The sequence below is a fragment of the Atractosteus spatula genome, chromosome 7 (assembly GCF_055471065.1).
Source record: "Atractosteus spatula isolate fAtrSpa1 chromosome 7, fAtrSpa1.hap1, whole genome shotgun sequence".
Taxonomy (NCBI): domain Eukaryota; kingdom Metazoa; phylum Chordata; class Actinopteri; order Semionotiformes; family Lepisosteidae; genus Atractosteus; species Atractosteus spatula.
Window position 1 is genome coordinate 30766972 of NC_142712.1, and position 20786 is coordinate 30787757.

At 36.2% G+C, this 20786-nt stretch overlaps 1 protein-coding gene across 1 annotated transcript in view; it reads left to right on the plus strand.

Annotated features, from left to right (window-relative positions):
• LOC148830776 (Fc receptor-like protein 5) overlaps positions 1-20786 on the plus strand; it is a 55841-nt gene that overhangs the window by 17150 nt on the left and 17905 nt on the right. Inside the window, exons 3-6 of the mRNA XM_088921262.1 lie at positions 4337-4627; positions 5610-5903; positions 17252-17545; positions 18762-19055. Coding sequence (XP_088777388.1) covers positions 4337-4627; positions 5610-5903; positions 17252-17545; positions 18762-19055 — 1173 coding nt within the window. The remainder of the gene's footprint in view (positions 1-4336; positions 4628-5609; positions 5904-17251; positions 17546-18761; positions 19056-20786) is intronic.

The window sequence follows — 20786 nt, forward strand, 5'->3', positions numbered from 1 at the left end:
AACGTGTATTTTAAAAGTTTAAGAAGTAAAAACCTTACAGCGTACACAGATTTCTAAACTGATCAGGATCGTTATCTTTGTCTTATGCATAATAATGTTCACCGCTCTGTCCAGCAAATTAATAATAAACTTTATTTTATATAGCGTTTTAAACGAATAAGTAATTAGATTGCTCATAAACCTAATCACTTGCTTTTTCTTTTTATTTAGGCTCAGATTTCAACTATAGATCGTATTATTAATAACCATAATAACAACGAACCAACAAAAACAACCATATAAACATAATACCAACCAAAAACATAGATAACGACCACAATACAAAATCAAATATATCAAACCATTATACTCTCGCAAATTCCTTCAATTATCATAATCCCGCCCCTTATGCAAAACCAAACCCTCCTCCCATCCCAGTTTCTCCTCTTTATCATAAACAAAATCCACCTCAATTTTCAACATAAAGCCTTGCTGCTTACTGGGTTTTTGAGGGGGGGAGGTGTCTTTCGCTGGAAATCTCGCCTGCTTCTACTTTACGAGTACAACCCCCTCTCTGCAGGAGTGCTGGCTGTGACGAATTAAACCGGTTTCACAAGTATTTTTAAAGTAGGAAGTACAGTGTTAACTGGTAGCTGGGCACCTCAATTAAGTCGCTTTAACATGCTAATGCGTTGGTGTAACAGTCCGGGAGTGGCAAGCTTCTAATGTCAACTCGACTCGATTGGAAGACAATGAACGTATTTTAGCCCTAAATGAATTAATAGCAAACATGGTTTACATAAAATACATTTTTCCAATAAAGTTTATAATAATGCGATCTATAGTTGAAATCTAAGCCTAAATATAAAGGAAAAGCATTTTCAGAGAGCAATCACGCTGTGTTTATGTAGAAAAAGCGATTAGGTTTATGAGCAATCTAATTACCTATTCGCCTAAAACGCTATATAAAATAAAGTTTATTTAGAGATGAATGATCAGTGTCGCAGTTTAAATAATTTTCGTAGGAGGGCTTGGACAGATTCCAAGTGCATTTTTGTAATTTACGTTGTAATACAGTTTAGAATACAGTTAGTCTAAGCTTTATCAGCTTTATTTATGGGTTGCAATTTAGAAAAAGTCAAAAACCGCACTCAAAATGCAATTTAGAGCTTTCTGGCAAGGGGAGACACCCAAATTATAATGTAACATGCCACTGTTTGTGCATTAACAAAGTTATACTGCAATTTTCCTTAGGTACGCGATTAAAAAAAATAAATTTTTTGAATCCCCGGCGGAACACACTCCATAAGAATCAGCGCTTTTATACAGTATATCGCCTTTAAACACATATATTTAAACACGCGTTTACGATTTAAATCAAAACGCGATTCAAATCAATATAAATGTTTATTTTGTAACGCATAGGTGACTATTCATTGTTATTAAAAAGACTTAAATTCGATCATGTTGTGATATTTAGAAATATAAATTTGTTTGGTGCGAGTGAGGTTTTATTTAATCTCTGACCAAGGGAAACGGTTCATTTTTTCAAAGAAATGTTTGTTAAAAAATAAAGTGATACTGTACAGTAGTTCCATGGGATTCAATCACAGACCATGTGACATGGGAGTCAGGAAACTAACACACAGCGCCACCAGATTTGATAACGCTATAAAAACGCTATAAAATAATGTGACTAGGCACAGAACAAGTTTACAGCACACTACAATAATAAATGCTGACCATGACTTTAGAAGCATAAATTACCTTACACTCAATTTAAACACAAGCTGTCTTTAGCCCTCTAAGCTGGTTCATACAGAAATGTAGAGATCCAGGCTCAGAACACACAGCTTCATTAGCGAATACATATGCAGGACAACTAGAGAAGACGTTTTACAGAGGATGGATTTTTAGAAACATCCCATCAGTGACATCGCTGAAGTCAACTCCTACTGTGGGTAACTGTCTTGTGGATAGTTTCACAAGAATCAGACAAAGGTTTAAGCATCGCTTGTTCTAGATAAAACTGCAAAAAAAAAACAACAACCCATAATGTACTTCTTTGCGGCTCTGTTTGCCCAAATCATATATTCACAACGTTAAATTAGAAAATAATATTACGTAACCAAAATCCGCAATGTGGAAACAGAACCTGTGTAATTGTTGACAGATGATGTTCTCGTAACATTTTTACAAGACAAACTACAACATTTAAAAAATGACTTGTATGTACTTGATATCTCTAATCAATCCACGGCGATATAGTTAAAGCAGTCGCCGCACAAAACGAAACTAAAACGCCCTGGGCATACCGTTTCGCGCTTCTTATCAGTTGCTCAAAAGTAATTTGACCGTATGAAATGCATAATATAAACCTAGAAACATATACAGTACGTGAGCAGTACTTACGTAGTATCGGTGTCAAGACATACCTCTCAAATACTGTAAATCAAGTTAAAAATATCTCAAGACCGATTCTGGTCATAATGAAACCATGTTTCGTGTATGTTTTCTTTAAAGTACCGAGACCAGCCATATACTGTATGTTTATGTTCCAAAATTAATATCGTTTATGGCCTTCACACGCGTTGCAGTATGCTCCTATTCTTTTTATGCTCAGCTACTAAGATTTCCCTTCAGTGGTAAATTAGATATGAATATTCAATACTTAAACGGGCACAGTTAAGACATTAAATATACATATACATACTGTATACAGTACAGTTTGCATACGGTAATATGTTTATGTTCCTAAATCAATCTCTTTTATGAGCATGTGTAAGGCATGGTGAATCGATTCTCAAAAATTACTGTACTTTGCATGATTGGAAAAAAATGCGTGATTGCGAAATGCTGTGGTGTTACTTTTACAAAGACGGTCAATGAAAAAAAGAATGTGGACCAGGGCAATACTTTGAGTTTACAGCTTGTCCAAGGTCATTTATTATTAATACTATTAGTAATATCTTCGTTAAAGACTTTGATGGCTACAGCTCAAACATGAGAGGTTGAGCTTTATTAGCTCCACCTTGCGGAAGTTCCGGATACTATTATTTTGCTAGCAGTATTTACCGGTAACTTGCGGTATTTAAAGGTAACTTGCGGTAGACTGCGTACAGCGTACCGGAAAATAATGCGGTATCGCCCGTGCATTTTGAATGGCTGCATCTGTATGCTGAGAGCACTGATCTAGGTGTCTCCTTGAGCCATTCATTAAATCTGTATTTAATTCAATAAAGTTTTAAAGACATTGTTGCATCCTAGACTTGATGCTTAAGTATTCAGCTCCACCTGCAATTATATCAGTTTTCATGGGTATACTATTCCAGAGGGGGTGGCTACTTTTGGAAATGAGAGGGAATATAGCCAACAGTATAACTTTGATTTTCTGAAAGTAAATAAAGTAGTCACCACAATTTTTTGTCCGCTTAGCAGTCCAAATGAAGCATGTTTCAGTTAAAGAGGAATTGGAAGAAACAGAAAGACTACTGTCAAGTATATATTCCCTCAGGAGACATGGTGGAGTCAGGGAATTTTGGTTTTGATTGGAACATTGGCAGCACTGATATTTTTAATAATCTGCACCTGGTGACAAAAATGACTCTTCTTCTTTAGGGAATCATGGTTAAATTTAGTGACCTGATATTTTGTATCATATCTCCTTTCCTTTTTCCTACTCTTTGCTTTAGAGTATGTGTTTAGCAGAAATAATATAGTGTACTGTATATACAGTACAGTAGCATTCTTTATATAGGCAAATGCAAATACATATGCTAAAAGATTTATAAAAATAAATAGTTATATTCTTATTTTATTTCTCAGTTGAAAGTACTAATTGAAAATACTGGTTCATTTTAAATGATAATATCTCATTGTTTACTTGGCCCGTAACCCCCTCAACCAGTCAGCTATTTAGACAGTAAATGAATACCTAGAGATAATAGTGTTAACTGGACTGGCCAGTACCCCTGAAAGCCATTTACAGTATATACTGTATGATCTGAGATGATAGTAGGCCTTTGGGACATGGTGTTAGGATAATATAATAACACATTAAATATTAAAATCGCAATAAACAAAACTATTTATACTGTATATTTGTTTGCTTCACTTACAGTATGTGCATAGGAATGAGAACTATAGACTTGAAGCGCAAAAAAAACAGGACAGACAGCCTTACACATCACTGCTACTCATGTTGCCATTGTAATAGTGAGTTTTTGGCTCATAATAGGAGCAAAAGATATGTGATGTTTTAAAAAAAGACTTTAAAATGATTCCTGTTTAGATTAAATATAGAAAAGGGTGAAAACATTTTCAATAGTAATAATAAAATTAATTTCTTCTGTTTCAGAAATCAATCACAAGCCCATCCTGAGCCGTGAACCTTCCAGTAGAGACATATACACAGGAGACAGTGTCACCCTGACCTGTGCAATTGGGGAAGGTTCTGAAGGCTGGAATTATTTCCTGTACAAAGACACACAGGCACTGCCCACAAGTGACAGTGGAAGTACTGTTGGATGCAGTTATACCATCAGCTCTGCTGCTCTGTCACACAGTGGAGAGTACAGGTGTATCGCTCAGAATAGGAGTACAGGCTCTTATTCTGAATACAGCGATTCTTTAAAATTAAATATACATGGTAAGAATCTGTATAAATATTTACATTTTATCTTCAATCTCTCATAATGCTATAGAATAGAACTTCACTTCAGGCAGGAGAGCTTATGCAAATATATAGATATTCATTAAACATTCCCATTTCTCTGTTAGGTGATTTGCATTAGGCCTTGTTCTTAAGGTATCCCTGCCATCTTAGGGAACGTTTTGAAGCCTAGAGTGCTTGACAAGAAGTGGCCCCTACCTAGACAGAACGTCATCCCCTCCAACAGGGATAAGAACCTTTTGAGATAAAGAGGAGAGCTGGACTAAAATGCAGCAAGGTTGATTTCTGTTCAACTGAATATGGATTGACAGAGGATTCCCTTTTCTGTGTTCATTGGATGTGTTTTAGTACTGATTAACAAATGTGTTATAGTTAGTCATCCCATGTAGTGATCATATGTGGAAAAACAAAGTAAACTCATATGTATGTGGAGAGTTGTTTTCAGGAAGGAAATGTTTCGGCCAAATCATCATTTCTCTTTACATAAACATAAAACTCCTGTACTCGAAATTGGACTGTTGTTTTATAAAATCACATATTGGTGAAAATAGGAACAATACATAAAACATCCAATTGTACATTTTAGTCTGAAACTTTAGCATTCTTTAATCTTTTTTAGATAGTACTGTATTTCATGGTCTTCATTGAAGCATTTTTTACTGTAGATGAATCATCTGTAGTAATGTTTCATTTCATTCAGTAATGTTTCATCTATGAATTGGCTTCATTACTCTGCTCTCCTCCCCACTGATAGCTGGTGTGTGGTGAGTGTTCTGGTCACTATGGCTGCCGTCGCATCATCCAGGTGGGGCTGCACATTGGTGGTGGTGGAGGGGATCCCCATTACCTGTAAAGCGGTTTGAGTGTCCAGAAAAGTGCTATATAAGTGTATGCAATTATTATTATTATTCATCCTCTTTAACGGCCTTCTTTTACCTTCCTTTCATTATATGTGCAGCTCGGCCCCAGGCAGCACTGACCTTGGAGTCTGGATGGACAGAAATATTCACCACAGAAAGAGTGACTATGAAGTGTGAGATTGAGGGGGAGTCTACTGAGTGGACCTATAAATGGTACAGAAATGGACAGCAGTTTCCAGTAGACGAAACAGTCCCCAGTAAGAGAAATGGAGACATATACACAATCTTCTCTGCTGAGCAGTCACACAGTGGCAAATATACATGTATAGGGGAAAACAGAAAAAAATCACTTTTCTCTGAAACTAGCAATGCTTTTACAGTGAAGGTGTCTGGTAGGTATTTTCTGACAGTGATTTATTTTACCGTGATCCTCCAACTATGTTTGTGCTAAAAACTATTTTCCTTTTCATTTTGTGCTCCAAAGTAATTCCTGTACATTCACCCCCTGTTTAAAAAATATAGATAAAAAAAATATTATACTTTCCTCTAGAGAACAGTTTCATATCAGTGCCTAGTTTGTCATCATTATCAAACTGAAATTATTAAAAATGGAATTGGTGGAAAATGGATAACAACAGTTTAAATACATTCTACTTGAAGCATAGAACTGAGAGATCTATGCTCTAGACAGCAGCATCCTACATGAGTCAACAAAACAATTAGGAGAATATAAAGGAAAAGTAGGTGCTTAATAAACAGAATAACAGGAAACGTCTTGACAAACTAAGGGACATTGCTCATGCACCAAGTGATTTTTTTAATCACTTTTACATTAAAATGTTAACATTTCTCGGGCAGAGAAAAGGATAAATATAGAAGCAACATAATCGTTTCAATTAGTGTACAAGAAATACTCAAGTTCTCAAAATCTCTGATGCTCTGTGGATATTTCATCTCTCTTACCTTGTAGTTTTAATAACAAAAAGAGTGGTCTTCTTTTCTCACACATTAGAATTGTGGATGTTTGGATTACAAATTGTACAGTGCAAAACAGAGATTATAGAAAGGCTTCATGCTCAAATTGTCATGATGTAGTTCGTGGAGTGACACAAGAAATTCTACTAGAAGCACTGATCTTCCTATTTTCTATCAATGTTCTAGTTTTTGGTATCGAGGTCATGTTTGCACACACTGCTTAAACAGGATGATTAGCGATCATTGTAGAAGAAGGGAACTACAGATGCAGCCATTCAAAGTGTGCGTCACAGACACGTACCGCAGGTGACGTCGCTCAGTATGACGCAAGATGACGCGTGGCACCGCAGTAAGTGATTGGTTGACCGACAGGGGCACTCGTGGTCCGTTGGTCTGTCGTAGAAAGACTTACAATAAAAACGTCTTTGCTGTGCCCGTTGTAGATATTGAATTTACCAATGAAGGGAAATCTTAGTAGCTGAGCATAAAAAGAATAGGAGCATACTGTAACGCGTGTGAAGGCCATAAACGATATTAATTTTGGAACATAAACATACAGTATATAGCTGGTCTTGGTACTTTAAAGAAAAAAATACACACCAGTATTCCATTTCTCCCTAAACATTTTAAGCTTTGAAGTATTTAACTAACGTGATACCGGAGTCAACAAGCATACTTTTAGAATTTGATTAAAAGGGAATATAATATGGAATCGCGTATCTAAGGAATTTAATAATGGTATTCGTGTGCTGCGACAGGGCTGTGTAGGGCTGTTTCGCCTGCCTGTTCATGCGAGCTGTGTTGTAGCCGACTGGTCTAGGTGCGTGCCTAGCAACTGGTAGGTTGTGTGATCAAATCCAGCTGGTACCGGACTTTTCTTTTAACAAACATTTCTTCGAAAAAATAGAATAGCGATATTATGGACAATCAATTGACTTTTATATTTCAAAATATCGCAACATGATCGATATTTGCGATATTTTGAACATATCTTCCCTTCTGACAGCGGTTCCTCCTTCTATTGTGTGTGTGTGTGCAACAGAGTAAATTTTTATAGAGAAATGGAGGCTGGACAGTATGCGTTACAATATAAACATTTATATTGATTTAAATCGTGTTCTGATTTAAATCGCAAACGCGTGTTTAATTATGTGTTTTTTAATCATAATCAGGCTAATGCATTTCTACATTTTCTGTATGAACCAGCTTAGAGGTTCATACAGAAAGACAGCTTGTGTTTAAATTGAGTGTAAGGTAATTTATGCTTCTAAAGTCATGGTCAGCATTTATTATCGTACTGTGCTGTAAACTTTTTCTGTGCCTAGTCACATTATTTTATAGCGTTTTTATTGCGTTATTAAATCTGGTGGCGCTGTGTGTTACAGTAGTTTCGTGACTCCCATGTCACATGGTCTGTGATTGAATCCCATAGAACTATGACTTTATTTTTTAACAAACATTTCTTTGAAAAAAATGAAACGTTTCCCTTGGTCAGAGATTAAATAAAACCTCACTCGCACCAAACAAATTTATATTTCTAAATATCACAAAATACGTTCATTGTCTTCCAATCGAGTCGAGTTGACATTGGAAGCCTGCCACACCCGGACTCTTAAACCAACGCATTAGCACGTCAAAGCCCATCGAGGGTATTGAGCCAGTATTGGCTTTAGTATTCCCCCCCTCTCCCCTCAATTCAATTCAATTCAAGGTGTTTTATTTGCATGACAGATGGGTACAAGCAGTGTTGGGTATGTATATTGTAACGCTTACGGCAGACAGGCACTGTGTAAGAGCCGGCGCACCAGAGCAGCGCACCGAGGGAGCGTCTGCATTTCTAACTTAGTTTTTAAAATTAGTCAAGCAATATGAAGCATCCCCTTTTACTTTGTGCCTGAGCATAAAAAGAATAGGAGCATACTGCAACGCGTGTGAAGTCCATAAACGATATTAATTTTGGAACTTAAACATACAGTATATGGCTGGTATCGGTACTTTAAAGAAAACATACACACCAGTATTCCATTTCTCCCTAAACATTTTAAGCATCGAAGTCTTTAACTACCGCGATACCGGAGTCAACAAGCATACTTTTAGAATTTGATTAAAAGGGAATATAATATGGAATCGCGTATCTCAAGAAATTAATAACGATATAATTATATTCATGTTGCAAAAGAACTGCAACGGACATAAAAACTCCCTTGCTTTTAATAGAGCGTTCCATAATTTCTAACTACGAAAATGGCAGGTGAAAGGATTTGTAAACATATTTTGTTAAAGCAAGTCAGTTTTTTCCGCAACACATAAAAGACATTTTTCCAAGAAAGTTTAGCCTTTGTCACTAATGAAATCACTAAATAAAGACATAAATATAGAAATCTTAAGATTTGTTTTATTTAATGTTGGTAGCAGGATGAACTGTCAGAGTGTATATTTTGTCGCAGAGTTGCTGCAAGATGTTAACAGTGAAAAAGGTATTTAGAAATGAGTTATTTCAAGATGAAAATTTTCAGAATAATTGCAAATCTAGCAGGATAGAGAAAGCACAGAAAACTGGCAGTTAGATTGATCAGATTAGTATGAAAAGTCATTTAGCAAAGGGAATTAGAAGAGTGACAAACTAGTATACTTTAGATCTTTTTTTCTGAACCAGGGACAATCTGATCATGTTTCCCTATAACAATAATAAAAAACTTTATTTGATATATCACCATTAAAGGTGGCATCTCAAAGCAATACAGTAGATGTAAAAACAGATAAAAGGACCACAGATTACAAAGTAAATGCATATAAGAAAGACAAGCAGGTAGAGGTGCTACCAAAATTAGAAAATGAAGCAGATACAGACACTAAGTCTTCTGAAAAGAAAGGTTCTGAGGTTAGATTTAAAGTGGCCCTGGTGTGTGTGTGTTTGTGTCTGTCCTGTGATGGACTGGCGCTATGTCCAGGGTGTATTCTGCCTTGTGTCCGTCGCTTCATTCATGTGCATCCAACACACAGTTCAACGCTAGCAACTACACAAAATCTAAAATATGAGCTCTACTTGCCACTTACAGTACCAACAGTACCAGCTAACTTTAGTAGTGACATTTTCATGGATCTTTTTAACAATAAAATTTACAACATCAGACTTCAGACACAATTAAACAGGCCTCAAAAAAGTCTGGTACAAACATTTTCAGCATGGAATAAACCGTTACTTTAATGGTATAAACCTTAAATGGATTCATATTCTCAATAAGATTTGGTGCTCAGTAACATGACTTAGAAAATGACAGAAGACATACGTATCATGCTTATCCTTCTATTTTTCATAATCGTAAACTCCTTAAGGCAGTTACATTTTCTCTGTTCTGACCTGGAGTTACAGAGAAATTTAAATTCTAATAAGAGATTTGTAATGAGGAAAGTCATACCAATCACTCATACAGTACCAGGATTTGCAATTACAATACAAATACTTTCTTTCTGTATGTGTTTATTTTGCAGTTTGAGTCTATGGCATTCCTTTGGGGGTCTATACTCCAAGGCATGACTTTTTTATGTATAAACATCAGTATTTACTGCTATTAATTACTGTATGATTTATAGTTGAAATCTGAGCCTAGATATAAAGTTAGATATAAAGTTAAAATCTCGACAAAGCAATGTAGGAAATACAGAGAAAATAAATCCTTTCTGACATCTAAAATCAGTTTCGATCAAGGTCTCTAAAACGAACAAGAAAAAGAAGATTTTCGGAGGGCAATTACGCTGTGTTTATATAGAATAGGTGATTTATGAGCAATCTAATTTCTTGTTCGTTTAAAACAGTGAAATGTCAGCTGTAAAAGATCGCACCAGAAACAGCACTCTCTCTGCCTGTCATAGACGTTCAGGAAAGGCTGAATGAAGTCATGTCAAGTACAATAATTCGGAGATCAATAATACCAGTTGTAGGACAGTATATAAGGAGGATAAGGATTTTGAAGTTGACTCGAAATCTGATAGGTAACCAGTGCAAGGACTTGAAAACAGGTGTAATGCATCCCTGATAGGATTCTTGCTGTCATATTCTGAACATATTGAAGATTGCTCAGTGTGGATTTAATTTCCCCAGTGAACAGGATGTGCATTTATTAATTCTAGAAAAAAGCCTTTCTTGATTTCTCTAGTTCTTAGTTTCTCTAGTTCCCTTTAAAATAAACTATTATTCCACAATGCAGAGTATTACATGGCCAGTATTTACACATGATATTTGTGATTTAAAGAAATTAACACAAGCAGCTTTTGGAGATTTAAGTGTTGGCTGAGTTATTGCAGGATAAAAGACTAGAGATGTTGGCAAGAAGAAGATAGTTTGGGGAAAGCTGAGGAATACACTTATAACAAGAACACTTCCTAATGGGGTTAGGCATACTTTTGATGAAGATGATGAAGTTAACAGACTATATGTTTACATAGATACTGAAATAAGGATTGTATTTTAGATTATGTGTAGTTGCTGGCATTGAACTGTGTGTTGGATGCACATGAATTGAAGGAATGGGCAAACATAGCTGATGCGGATCCACAGAGCCAGCATATTAAGATGTTTATAATTAGAGGCAATTTGTTTAAATAACTAGGTATGGATACTGATGTGCAAGAGAGGTGGAAAGGCTGTTTCCTTAAGCCAGCAGTATAAAATATTTTATTCTCAGTGAGATGCTGCCATTTCATAGTGGGTTTCTAACACTGTGTATAGTTCCATCCACACAGTGCCTTTACTTCCATTTCTAATCTCTTTATCCAGTACAGAGGATTTGGAGCCTATCCCAGTAAGCAACGGACACAAGGCAGAATACACCCTGGACATAGTGCCAGTCCATCACAGGACAGACAGACACAAACACACACAGACCAGGGCCAGGTTTCCCATAAACTAATTAACTTACCAGTATGTTTTGGAGTGCGAGAGGGAGTCATATCACACATATGGAGAAAAACCATGTAACCCAGAGAGAACATGTAAACCCCACACACACAGGATGGCAGGAATTGAACCTAGGACCCCAGTGCTGCAAGATAGCAATGCTAACCACTTTGCCACCATTATAAATGGATGAATATCTTAGTTATCTTTCTAGTTCACAGGTTTGCATGCATAATTTAATTTTGAAAGCCACTGAGACATCAGGTACTACTGTTGTATTTATGAAAAAGAAACAAAACAAAAAACATACTAACAACTGTGCCATCCTACTCCTTAGCTAATACATTTTATTATTCATAAACAGTTAACATTGTTAGCAAAATATTTTGAATTATATTTAACCCTATTTTTTCTTTAGTTTTGTATTTAACTTATTATATGATAGTCAGACTTAATGTATATTTGAACAATGAAAATATATTTTTACAAGATTTTACATTAAGCACTTAAAATTAATATGGTTAATAATAGTAAACTGTAACATGCTGTAACAAGATCGGTTAAACAGCGAAGAAAATGCTTTCAGAGAAAATGTTTCAGGTGTGAAGAACATAGATCTCCAATGCAATTTCAACCAAACCTGTTCCCACACACCCTGCCCCCACTACCATTAGAATATACACAAAGCACTCAAATCTTTCGAGCTAATGATCAGGTGACCCGAGAGAGAGCGAGAGAAACACCAAGGGGTGCGGAACCAGGGAACTATTTACATGGAAAACGGGCGATCTCCCCAGACTGTCCGCCCGTTTCACTGTTACCTGGATACCTCTTTATTTAGAACTCACTAACACTGATTTTTAGTTTAGAAGGATTCAAGTAGGGTTTTAGATGAAAGGCAGCGACCTTAATCAAGCCCAAATCACAATTGAACCCATTCAGAGCTTACATTACATTTTAGCGTTTCATTCTGAGCAGAAGACCCTCACACCTGAAGAAGGGGGAGGTGTTTTTCGCTGGAAATCTCGCCTGCTTCTACTTTACAACCGGAGTGCTGGCTGTGACGAATTAAACCGGTATTACAGGTTTCAATCACAGACCATGTGACATGGGAGTCAGGAAACTAACACCGCGCCACCGGATTTGATAACGCTATAAAAACGCTATAAAATAATGTGACTTGGCACAGAACAAGTTTACAGCACAGTACAAAAATGCTGACCATGACTTTAGAAGCATAAATTGCCTTACACTCAATTTAAACACAAGCTGTCTTTAGCCCTCTAAGCTGGTTCATACACAAATGTAGAGATCCAGGCTCAGAACACACAGCTTCATTAGCGAATACATATGCAGGACAACTAGAGAAGACGTTTTACAGAGGATGGATTTTTAGAAACATCCCATCAGTGACATCACTGAAGTCAACTCCTAGGTACTGTAACTGTCGTGTGGATAGTTTCACAAGAATCAGACAAAGGTTTAAGCATCGCTTGTTCTAGATAAAACTGCAAAAAAAAAACAACCACCCATAATGTACTTCTTTGCGGCTCTGTTTGCCCAAATCATATATTCACAACGTGAAATCTAGAACATAATATTACGTAACCAAAATCCGCAATATGGAAACAGAACCTGTGTAATTGTTGATAGATGATGTACTCGTAACATTTTTTCAAGACGAACTACAACATTTAAAAAATGACTTGTATGTACTTGATATCTCTAATCAATCCACGGGTCCCAGCACGAAACGAAACTAAAACGCATACCGTTTCGCGCTTCTTATTAGTTGCTCAAAAGTAATTTGACCGTATGAAATGCATAATATAAACCTAGAAACATATACGTGAGTAGTACTTAAGCACTGTAGTATCTGTGTTAAGACATCAGGATGTCTTCTATCTTCTTCAGGATGAATAAAGTGGGCCTATTTATCTATCAATCATATTTAAATAACTAGTGTTCTGTACCGTGGTACCCCTAAAAGTACCACACTTGTACCATACAACAGTAGTACCTGATGTCTCAGTGGCTTTCAAAATTAAATTATGCAATAAATAACCACATGTAAGACTCTGATGCTTAAAATGTTTAGGGAGAAAGTGGAATACTGGTGTGTATTTTTTCTTTAAACTACCAATACCAGCCATATACAGTCTGTAACGTAGGGATTTCTATACGTCTTTATTTAGTGTTTACATTAGTGACAAAGGCTAAACGTTTAGCTTCAGTAACGTGTACATATCTCCCCTTTTTATAAAACGACATGGTTGAAAACTGTTCCAGAGCCACTGTTGTTTCATCAGTGAAAAGTACATCATGAAATGCCTCTCCCTGTTCAATCCACTGGAAAAAAGAAAAGGAGCATAAAGCTTCTGATGGTCATAAACGATATTCATTTAGGAGCAGCATCAGAGGTATGTTTTTAACTGCACTGCATTGGAGAGAATACCATAGTGTGTTTTTTTTTACTCCCTGGCGGAAACTGGCTTCCAGAAGAATCAGTATGGCTCAGAGATTAAATAAAACTTCACTCGCACCAAACAAATGTATATTTCTAAATATCACAACATGATCGAATTTAAGTCATTTTAATAACAATGAATAGTCACCTATGCGTTACAATATAAACATTTATATTGATTTAAATCGCGTTTAAATCACCTTTATTTAAAACCCATAAATAAAGCTGATACTGTTTAGACTTCCAATTATTTAAAACTGTATTAAAGCAGCACGATACACAATGCAACGTAAATCGCTATCTTTGTCTTCTGTGTGATAATGTTCACCTCTCTGTCCAGCAAATTTACAGGTTAAAAACAATACTGTTAGGCTGGGAAAACGATTTTTCTCCCCCCCCCCTCAAAAACCCAGTAAGTACAGTACTTACTAGTTAAAGGCTAGGCTCCCGACTACGGCGAAAGGAACCCTTCTTTCATTAGAATACAATGAACATATTTTAGCCCTGAATGAATAAATAGCAAACATGGTTTACATAAAAGACATTTTTCCAAGAAAGTTTAGCCTTTGTCACTAATGAAACCACTAAATAAAGACATAAATATAAAAATCTTAAGATTTTTAAAATGCATGACTTTGCTAAAATTTATTTGAAAATAAAAACAATTACAACCGCCAGGGGAGAGAGAGAACAGGGGAGGGATGTTGGTTTTGCATAAGGGGCGGGGCTATGGAAATTAGGTCTGTTTGGGAATGTGTAGTTACATGTTCTGGCTGTTTGTGAATTATCGTTGTTGAGTATGGAGTGTTGAGGTATTGATTTTGTGTAATGCTTTATGTTGAAAATTGAGGTGGATTTTGTTTATGATAAACAGGATAAACTGGGATGGGAGGAAGGTTTGGTTTTGCATAAGGGGCGGGATTATGATAATTGGAGGACTTTGCGAGAGTAAAATGGTTTGATATATTTGATTTTGTATTGTGGTTGTTATCTATGTTTTTGGTTGGTATTATGTTTATATGGTTGTTTTTGTTGGTTGGTTGTTATTATGGTTATTAATAATACGATCTATAGTTGAAATCTGAGCCTAAATAAAAAGAAAAAGCAAGTGATTAGGTTTATGAGCAATCTAATTACTTATTCGTTTAAAACGCTATATAAAATAAAGTTTATTATTAATTTGCTGCACAGAGCGGTGAATATTATTATGCATAAGACAAAGATAACGATCCTGATCAGTTTAGAAATCTGTGTACGCTGTAAGGTTTTTACTTCTTAAACTTTTAAAATACACGTTTTGAATAGAAAGAAATCCTCTTCCTGTTACAGTATGTATAGCAAACTAGCACGTCTTTTTTCTCCAATCAGAGGGGTGTCAGATGGTGTCAGCCAATCACCATTCTGCGTTGGGTAGCAACGGGTGACTGTTCTCAGGCGGAAGATGTAAACAGCTTAATGTTCGTGTTAAATAATTTTTTAAAATTCAATTAAACGGGCACAGTTAAGACATTAAATATACATATACATACTGTATACAGTACAGTTTGCATACGGTAATATGTTACGCGATTAAAAAATAAATAAATAAAACTGGAAGGTTCAGCACCAGCTGGATTCGAGCACACAACCTGCCCGTTGGCAGGCACGCACCTAGACCAGTCGGCTACAGTCAGCTCGCATGAGCAGGCAGGCGAAACAGCCCTACACAGCCCTGCCGCAGTACACGGATATAATCATACCGTTATTAAATTCTTGAGATACGCGATTCCATATTATATTCCCTTTTAATCAAATTCTAAAAGTATGCTTGTTGACTCCGGTATCACGTTAGTTAAGACTTCGAAGCTTACAATGTTTAGGGAGAAATGGAATACCGGTGTGTATTTTTCCTTGTGATATTTTAAGCTCTAGTTGAATGATAGGTGTCGCATTTTAAATCATTTTCGTAGTTAGAAATTATGAAACGCCCTGTTAAAAGCAAGGAAGTTTTTATGCCCGTTGAAGTAAAACAAAATGCCTGACAAAGTATGGTTTGGACAGATTCCAAGTGCTTGTACAAATGTGCTAAAGAAATTATACTTTGAGTATACAGCTTGTCCAAAGTCATCCATTATTAATACTATTAGTAATATCTTCGGTAAAGGCTTTGATGCATAAATATTTCTGATAAAGGTAGGTTGTGTACTTTTGTCCAACTGAGCAATCTTGCTTTCATAAAATATACCAACATTTTAATGACTGAAGATTAACATGCTGTAATACACTGTTCAAAATTAAAGGCTCAAATGCTGTACATGAGAGGTTAAGCTCCCCCTGGCGGTTTTACAAGGTGACGCCGGATAGTTTCCGGCAGAGCGTCAAATGACGCGCGATTAACCACGTCACACTGCGTGACACTGCGTGATGCCGCGACACGCCCACCGGGGTATGCCGCAAAATAACGCACGCATTTTGAATGGCTGCATCTGTAAATAAAAAATATTTAGATTAACGTAAGTAAAAAAGACAAACATAAATGTGGATACATTAAAGGTGTAAAATTTAAATAAAGACATATTGTGTTGTGTTAACACTGTACAATTGTGGTCAGCACATTAGAATAAAAAAAACAAAACACTGGTGTTCTGGGATCAGTGCAGAGAACAACATCCAGATCCACTCCAGCACACAGCACATTAGATAATATCCTACACTGAAACGTAGAGAACTGAACCTCTTAAGACTTCACAAATGCAAATCTTAACTGATAAGCAATGGAACACTAATCAAAAAATACAAATGGAAACTGAGTGGAAGTGCTTTTAAGTTGCCATTTGTAATACATTGAATAAGTATTTCACTCAGGTATTTACAAATTTCACAAAGGACAAGAGCCATTATTCTATTATTTATTTAAAAGATTCTGAGATTGAAGAATAAGCTACCGTAACTAGCCATGTTTTTTTTAACTAATACTCTGGCTTTCTTCAAGAATTGGCTGTATGAGATACAGTACTTGGGTCACTTGGATACTAACTACCTGATGGGTATTTTGTTTGGATATTTGTGATGTTTTTTTTATGCAATCTGCATGTTCATATACTATATGATCCATAAAACCGTTGACAATATAAAAGACTTTTGAGATTAAAAATGGAAATTTTTAGGTTTAAATTTGAAGTTCTAAACCTAAAAATCCTACAGTACTAAAGTAAAAATGAATATAAGTGATATTTTGTCCTGTGTTCATGCATTACTTCAGTGCCCTGCCTTTCTCTGCCAGAGGAAGAAAAAGAAAACACATGGACAGTAAGCTGTTCGAGGACTTTTTTTTGCATTTAGACAAAATAAAACCCACATGTACTATAAAATATCTATTGACATTAAAAAAACACCTTTTCTGACTCTCTAATTATTCACAGCCCTACCTAAACCTGTACTGACTCTGGAGTCTGGATGGACAGAGATATTCACCACAGAAAAAGTGACTCTGAAGTGTACAATTAATATGGATTCTGCTGAATGGATATATAAATGGTACAGAGATGGACAGGAGCTTCCTGTAAACAAGGCCAGTTCCAGCAGTAGGAATGGAAACAGATACACAATCCCCTCTGCTGCTCAGTCAGACAGTGGAAAATATACCTGTAGAGGTCAACACAGAAGAAAATCACTTCATTCTGAAAGCAGTGATGCTGTTACACTGCAGGTGTCTGGTAAGTATTTTTCAGACTTCTCCATTCTGTGATCTATCTTCCACAAATGAAGATGCTGACATTTCAGCTCTTCTTTGTTTCATCTTCAATTTCAAAAGATATTCTAGTTACTGAAAATATTAAAGTGTTCATGTCCACGTATATTCAATATATTTAAAGTGAAATGATAACAAAGGCCATAACAGTTTGTCAGTATTACTGTTCAGTAAGTGGCAAGTGGTGCTAAAATGGAGATCTATTTGTCTCATTGTGTTTGTAGTATTGTTCAATACTTGAATGTTGTAGTAGAGGAAACAATGAGTGTTTCTTTAAACTGTTTTTTGTCCCTTAATTTTTTTAAAATGTTATCCTGATTTAGAGAATTATAGAACAGTCCTGAGGTCCTACACACAGAAAAAAAATTCAGAACTTTAAATTTAGTTAAAATAAAAATAGTTATGTTTCTATTTTTTTACTTTGATATTTAAAAGAATTGAATTTAAAATCAAGGGAAATTATTCTCAAGCTTTGTAATGCATTAGTAAGACCTAATGTGGAATATTGTGTTTAATCTTATAGTTATTGAAAAAGAACATTAACTCTTAGGTCAAGAACAAAGGCAATTGAGAGGAAATTTAATCTAAGAATATGAAATATTCCGTTGGAAAGAAGTTTCATGGCACTTCCCTGTACAGAATCATGCTGATCTAACATGACATACTGAGCATCTCCTGTACTGTGCAGATTGAGTAATTATCTATTAGAGTTATGGTTTAATTTCGATATGCCTTATTCCCAGTGAATGAAATGTGTCATTGAATGTTTTCTCTCACCTCTCACTGGTCATTTTAATTGATGTGATCAGACACAGGTAGGGGCATTGCTTCTCATATGGACCTGCTTGCTCATAAAATATGCTATAACCAAAACTACACTAAATAAAAACACTTTAAAAGGTAAAATGTTTAAGATTAGAAATGAAATTAATATATTACTGTAATATTTTCAATTTAGTAGTTGGCATTTAATCCTGAGTTCCTGCATATCTTCAGTGGTCTCCAAAAGGGGAGAGAAAGAATAGGAATTTATGTTGGATATTTAGGTGGCTATGGGGTCTGTTCTAGGATTTCTTTACATTATGGCAAGATAAAACTCCAGTGCACTGAATTACAACTTAAACATCTATCTTGTCTCATATCTACATAACTCAACATTTCTGGCCCTCTAATATTCACAGCTCTACCTAAACCTGTGCTGACGTTGAAGTCTGAATGGACAGATATATTCACCACAGAGAAAGTGACTCTGAAGTGTGCGATACAGATGGATTCTGCTGAGTGGATCTATAAATGGTACAGAGAGGGACAGGAGCTTCCTGTAAACAAGGCCAGTTCCAGCAGTAGGAATGGAAACAGATACACAATCCCCTCTGCTGCTCAGTCAGACAGTGGAAAATATACCTGTAGAGGTCAACACAGAAGAAAATCACTTCATTCTGAAAGCAGTGATGCTGTTACACTGCAGGTGTCTGGTAAGTATTTTGACACATATCCATTCTGTGATCCAACTCCCAAAAATAAAGGTGCTAAAATTTCTATGCTTCTGCATGTTAGTTTTTCAAACTGATTCCTCTACTTTCATACTTTGTTTCAAATTTTCTTCTAGTTTTACTATGAAAAAAAATAATTTAAGCAAAAAAGTATTTCTGATATCTATTCATTCCATGACTAATCTCCCAAAAATGAAGTTGCTGATACTTCAGGTCTTTTCCATTTCATTTTTCAGTTTTTCTACATAAACATAAATTTAAGACAAATGATTGTAGTCTTCACAGAAGAACATGGGTCTGGAAAAAAGTGTTCATGTCCAGATTTATTCAGTATTTTCACACTGAAATGACTAGAAGGTTCATAAAAATCTCAACCATAAAAACAACAAAATAATTTGCAGTATTAAAAATAAGTTCTCTATAAGGGTTGGAGAGTGATTCTAAAGTGGAGTAATTTAGGACTTATTGCATTGTTTAGAATGTTATTTTACAGTAGGATATTGAGAGGACAGCTAAAGTGAGACTTTTACCTTACACTATTTTTATCCTTTATTTACTGTTTCAATTCTATTACGTGGGATGACAGAGGAACCGTGGCAACAGTTATAACTATAAAAAATATATTTATGTTTCTAATGTTTTACTTTAACATTTAAATGAGTGGCATTGGAAATCAAAGAAAGTTATTCTCACGATTTGCAATGCAGCAGGATCTTGACATTTGTAAGGGTTCTTTGCAGAGAACCTTCACAAATACCTAAATTTGCTTATAACCAAGTCCACACCCATATTGTCGCATAATGAACTTCAGTATACAGTATTAAGTGTATAACTTAAATACAAACGTATAGCAATAAGCAAACAAAAACAACATGAATCCCTCCTCTGCGTCCTGTAGATGTCTGCACTTTCTCTCTCTGCCTCTGTGATTAGCACACACCCTCATCCTAGTGTTAATCCCACATTGTCGGCACGCCTGTCTCCATTTGGTGTTTTGAACCAAATCTTTGAGCTGACATTGCCATTAAATGTGACCGAGAATACTCCAACCGGCGCGTCGCCCCGCCTGCCGTCAGAGTGGGGTGGGGGGGAGGAGAACAAAATAATGTAGCCAATTCATAGAGGGGGATTATTAGGAGGCATGGAAAGTTTGGCCAGGATGCCGGGGTTACACCCCTACTCTTTTCGAGAAACACCCTGGGATTTTTAATGACCACAGAGAGCCAGGACCTCAGTTTTACGTCTTATCAAAAGATGGCGCTTGTTTACAGTATAGTGGCCCCGTCACTATACTGGGGCATTAGGACCAACATGGACCACAGGGTGAGCACCCCCTGCTGGCCTCACTAACACCTCTTCCAGCAGCAACCTTACTTTTTCCTAAGAGGTCTCTCAGCCAGGTACTGACCAGGCTCATATCTGCTTAGCTTCAGTGGGTTGCCAATTGTAAGCTGCATGGTGACATGGCTGCTGGTGTGATTAGCACACACCACTGTGATAAAAATGGCAATAAAACTGTAAGTGAGCCTGTAAAGCTGTCTCCAGCTTTTCATTCCCATAACCAGCCGACACAACTGGGAGTGTTCATCGCAAAACAAAAACAAGACCATGTGAGCTAAACTTGTCCCACAATCCTAGTCTTTTATGCAAATAATTTTATACTTTTGCTCAACAACCTTCAACTCAGTTTCATCCTGCTCTACTCTTCCGTGC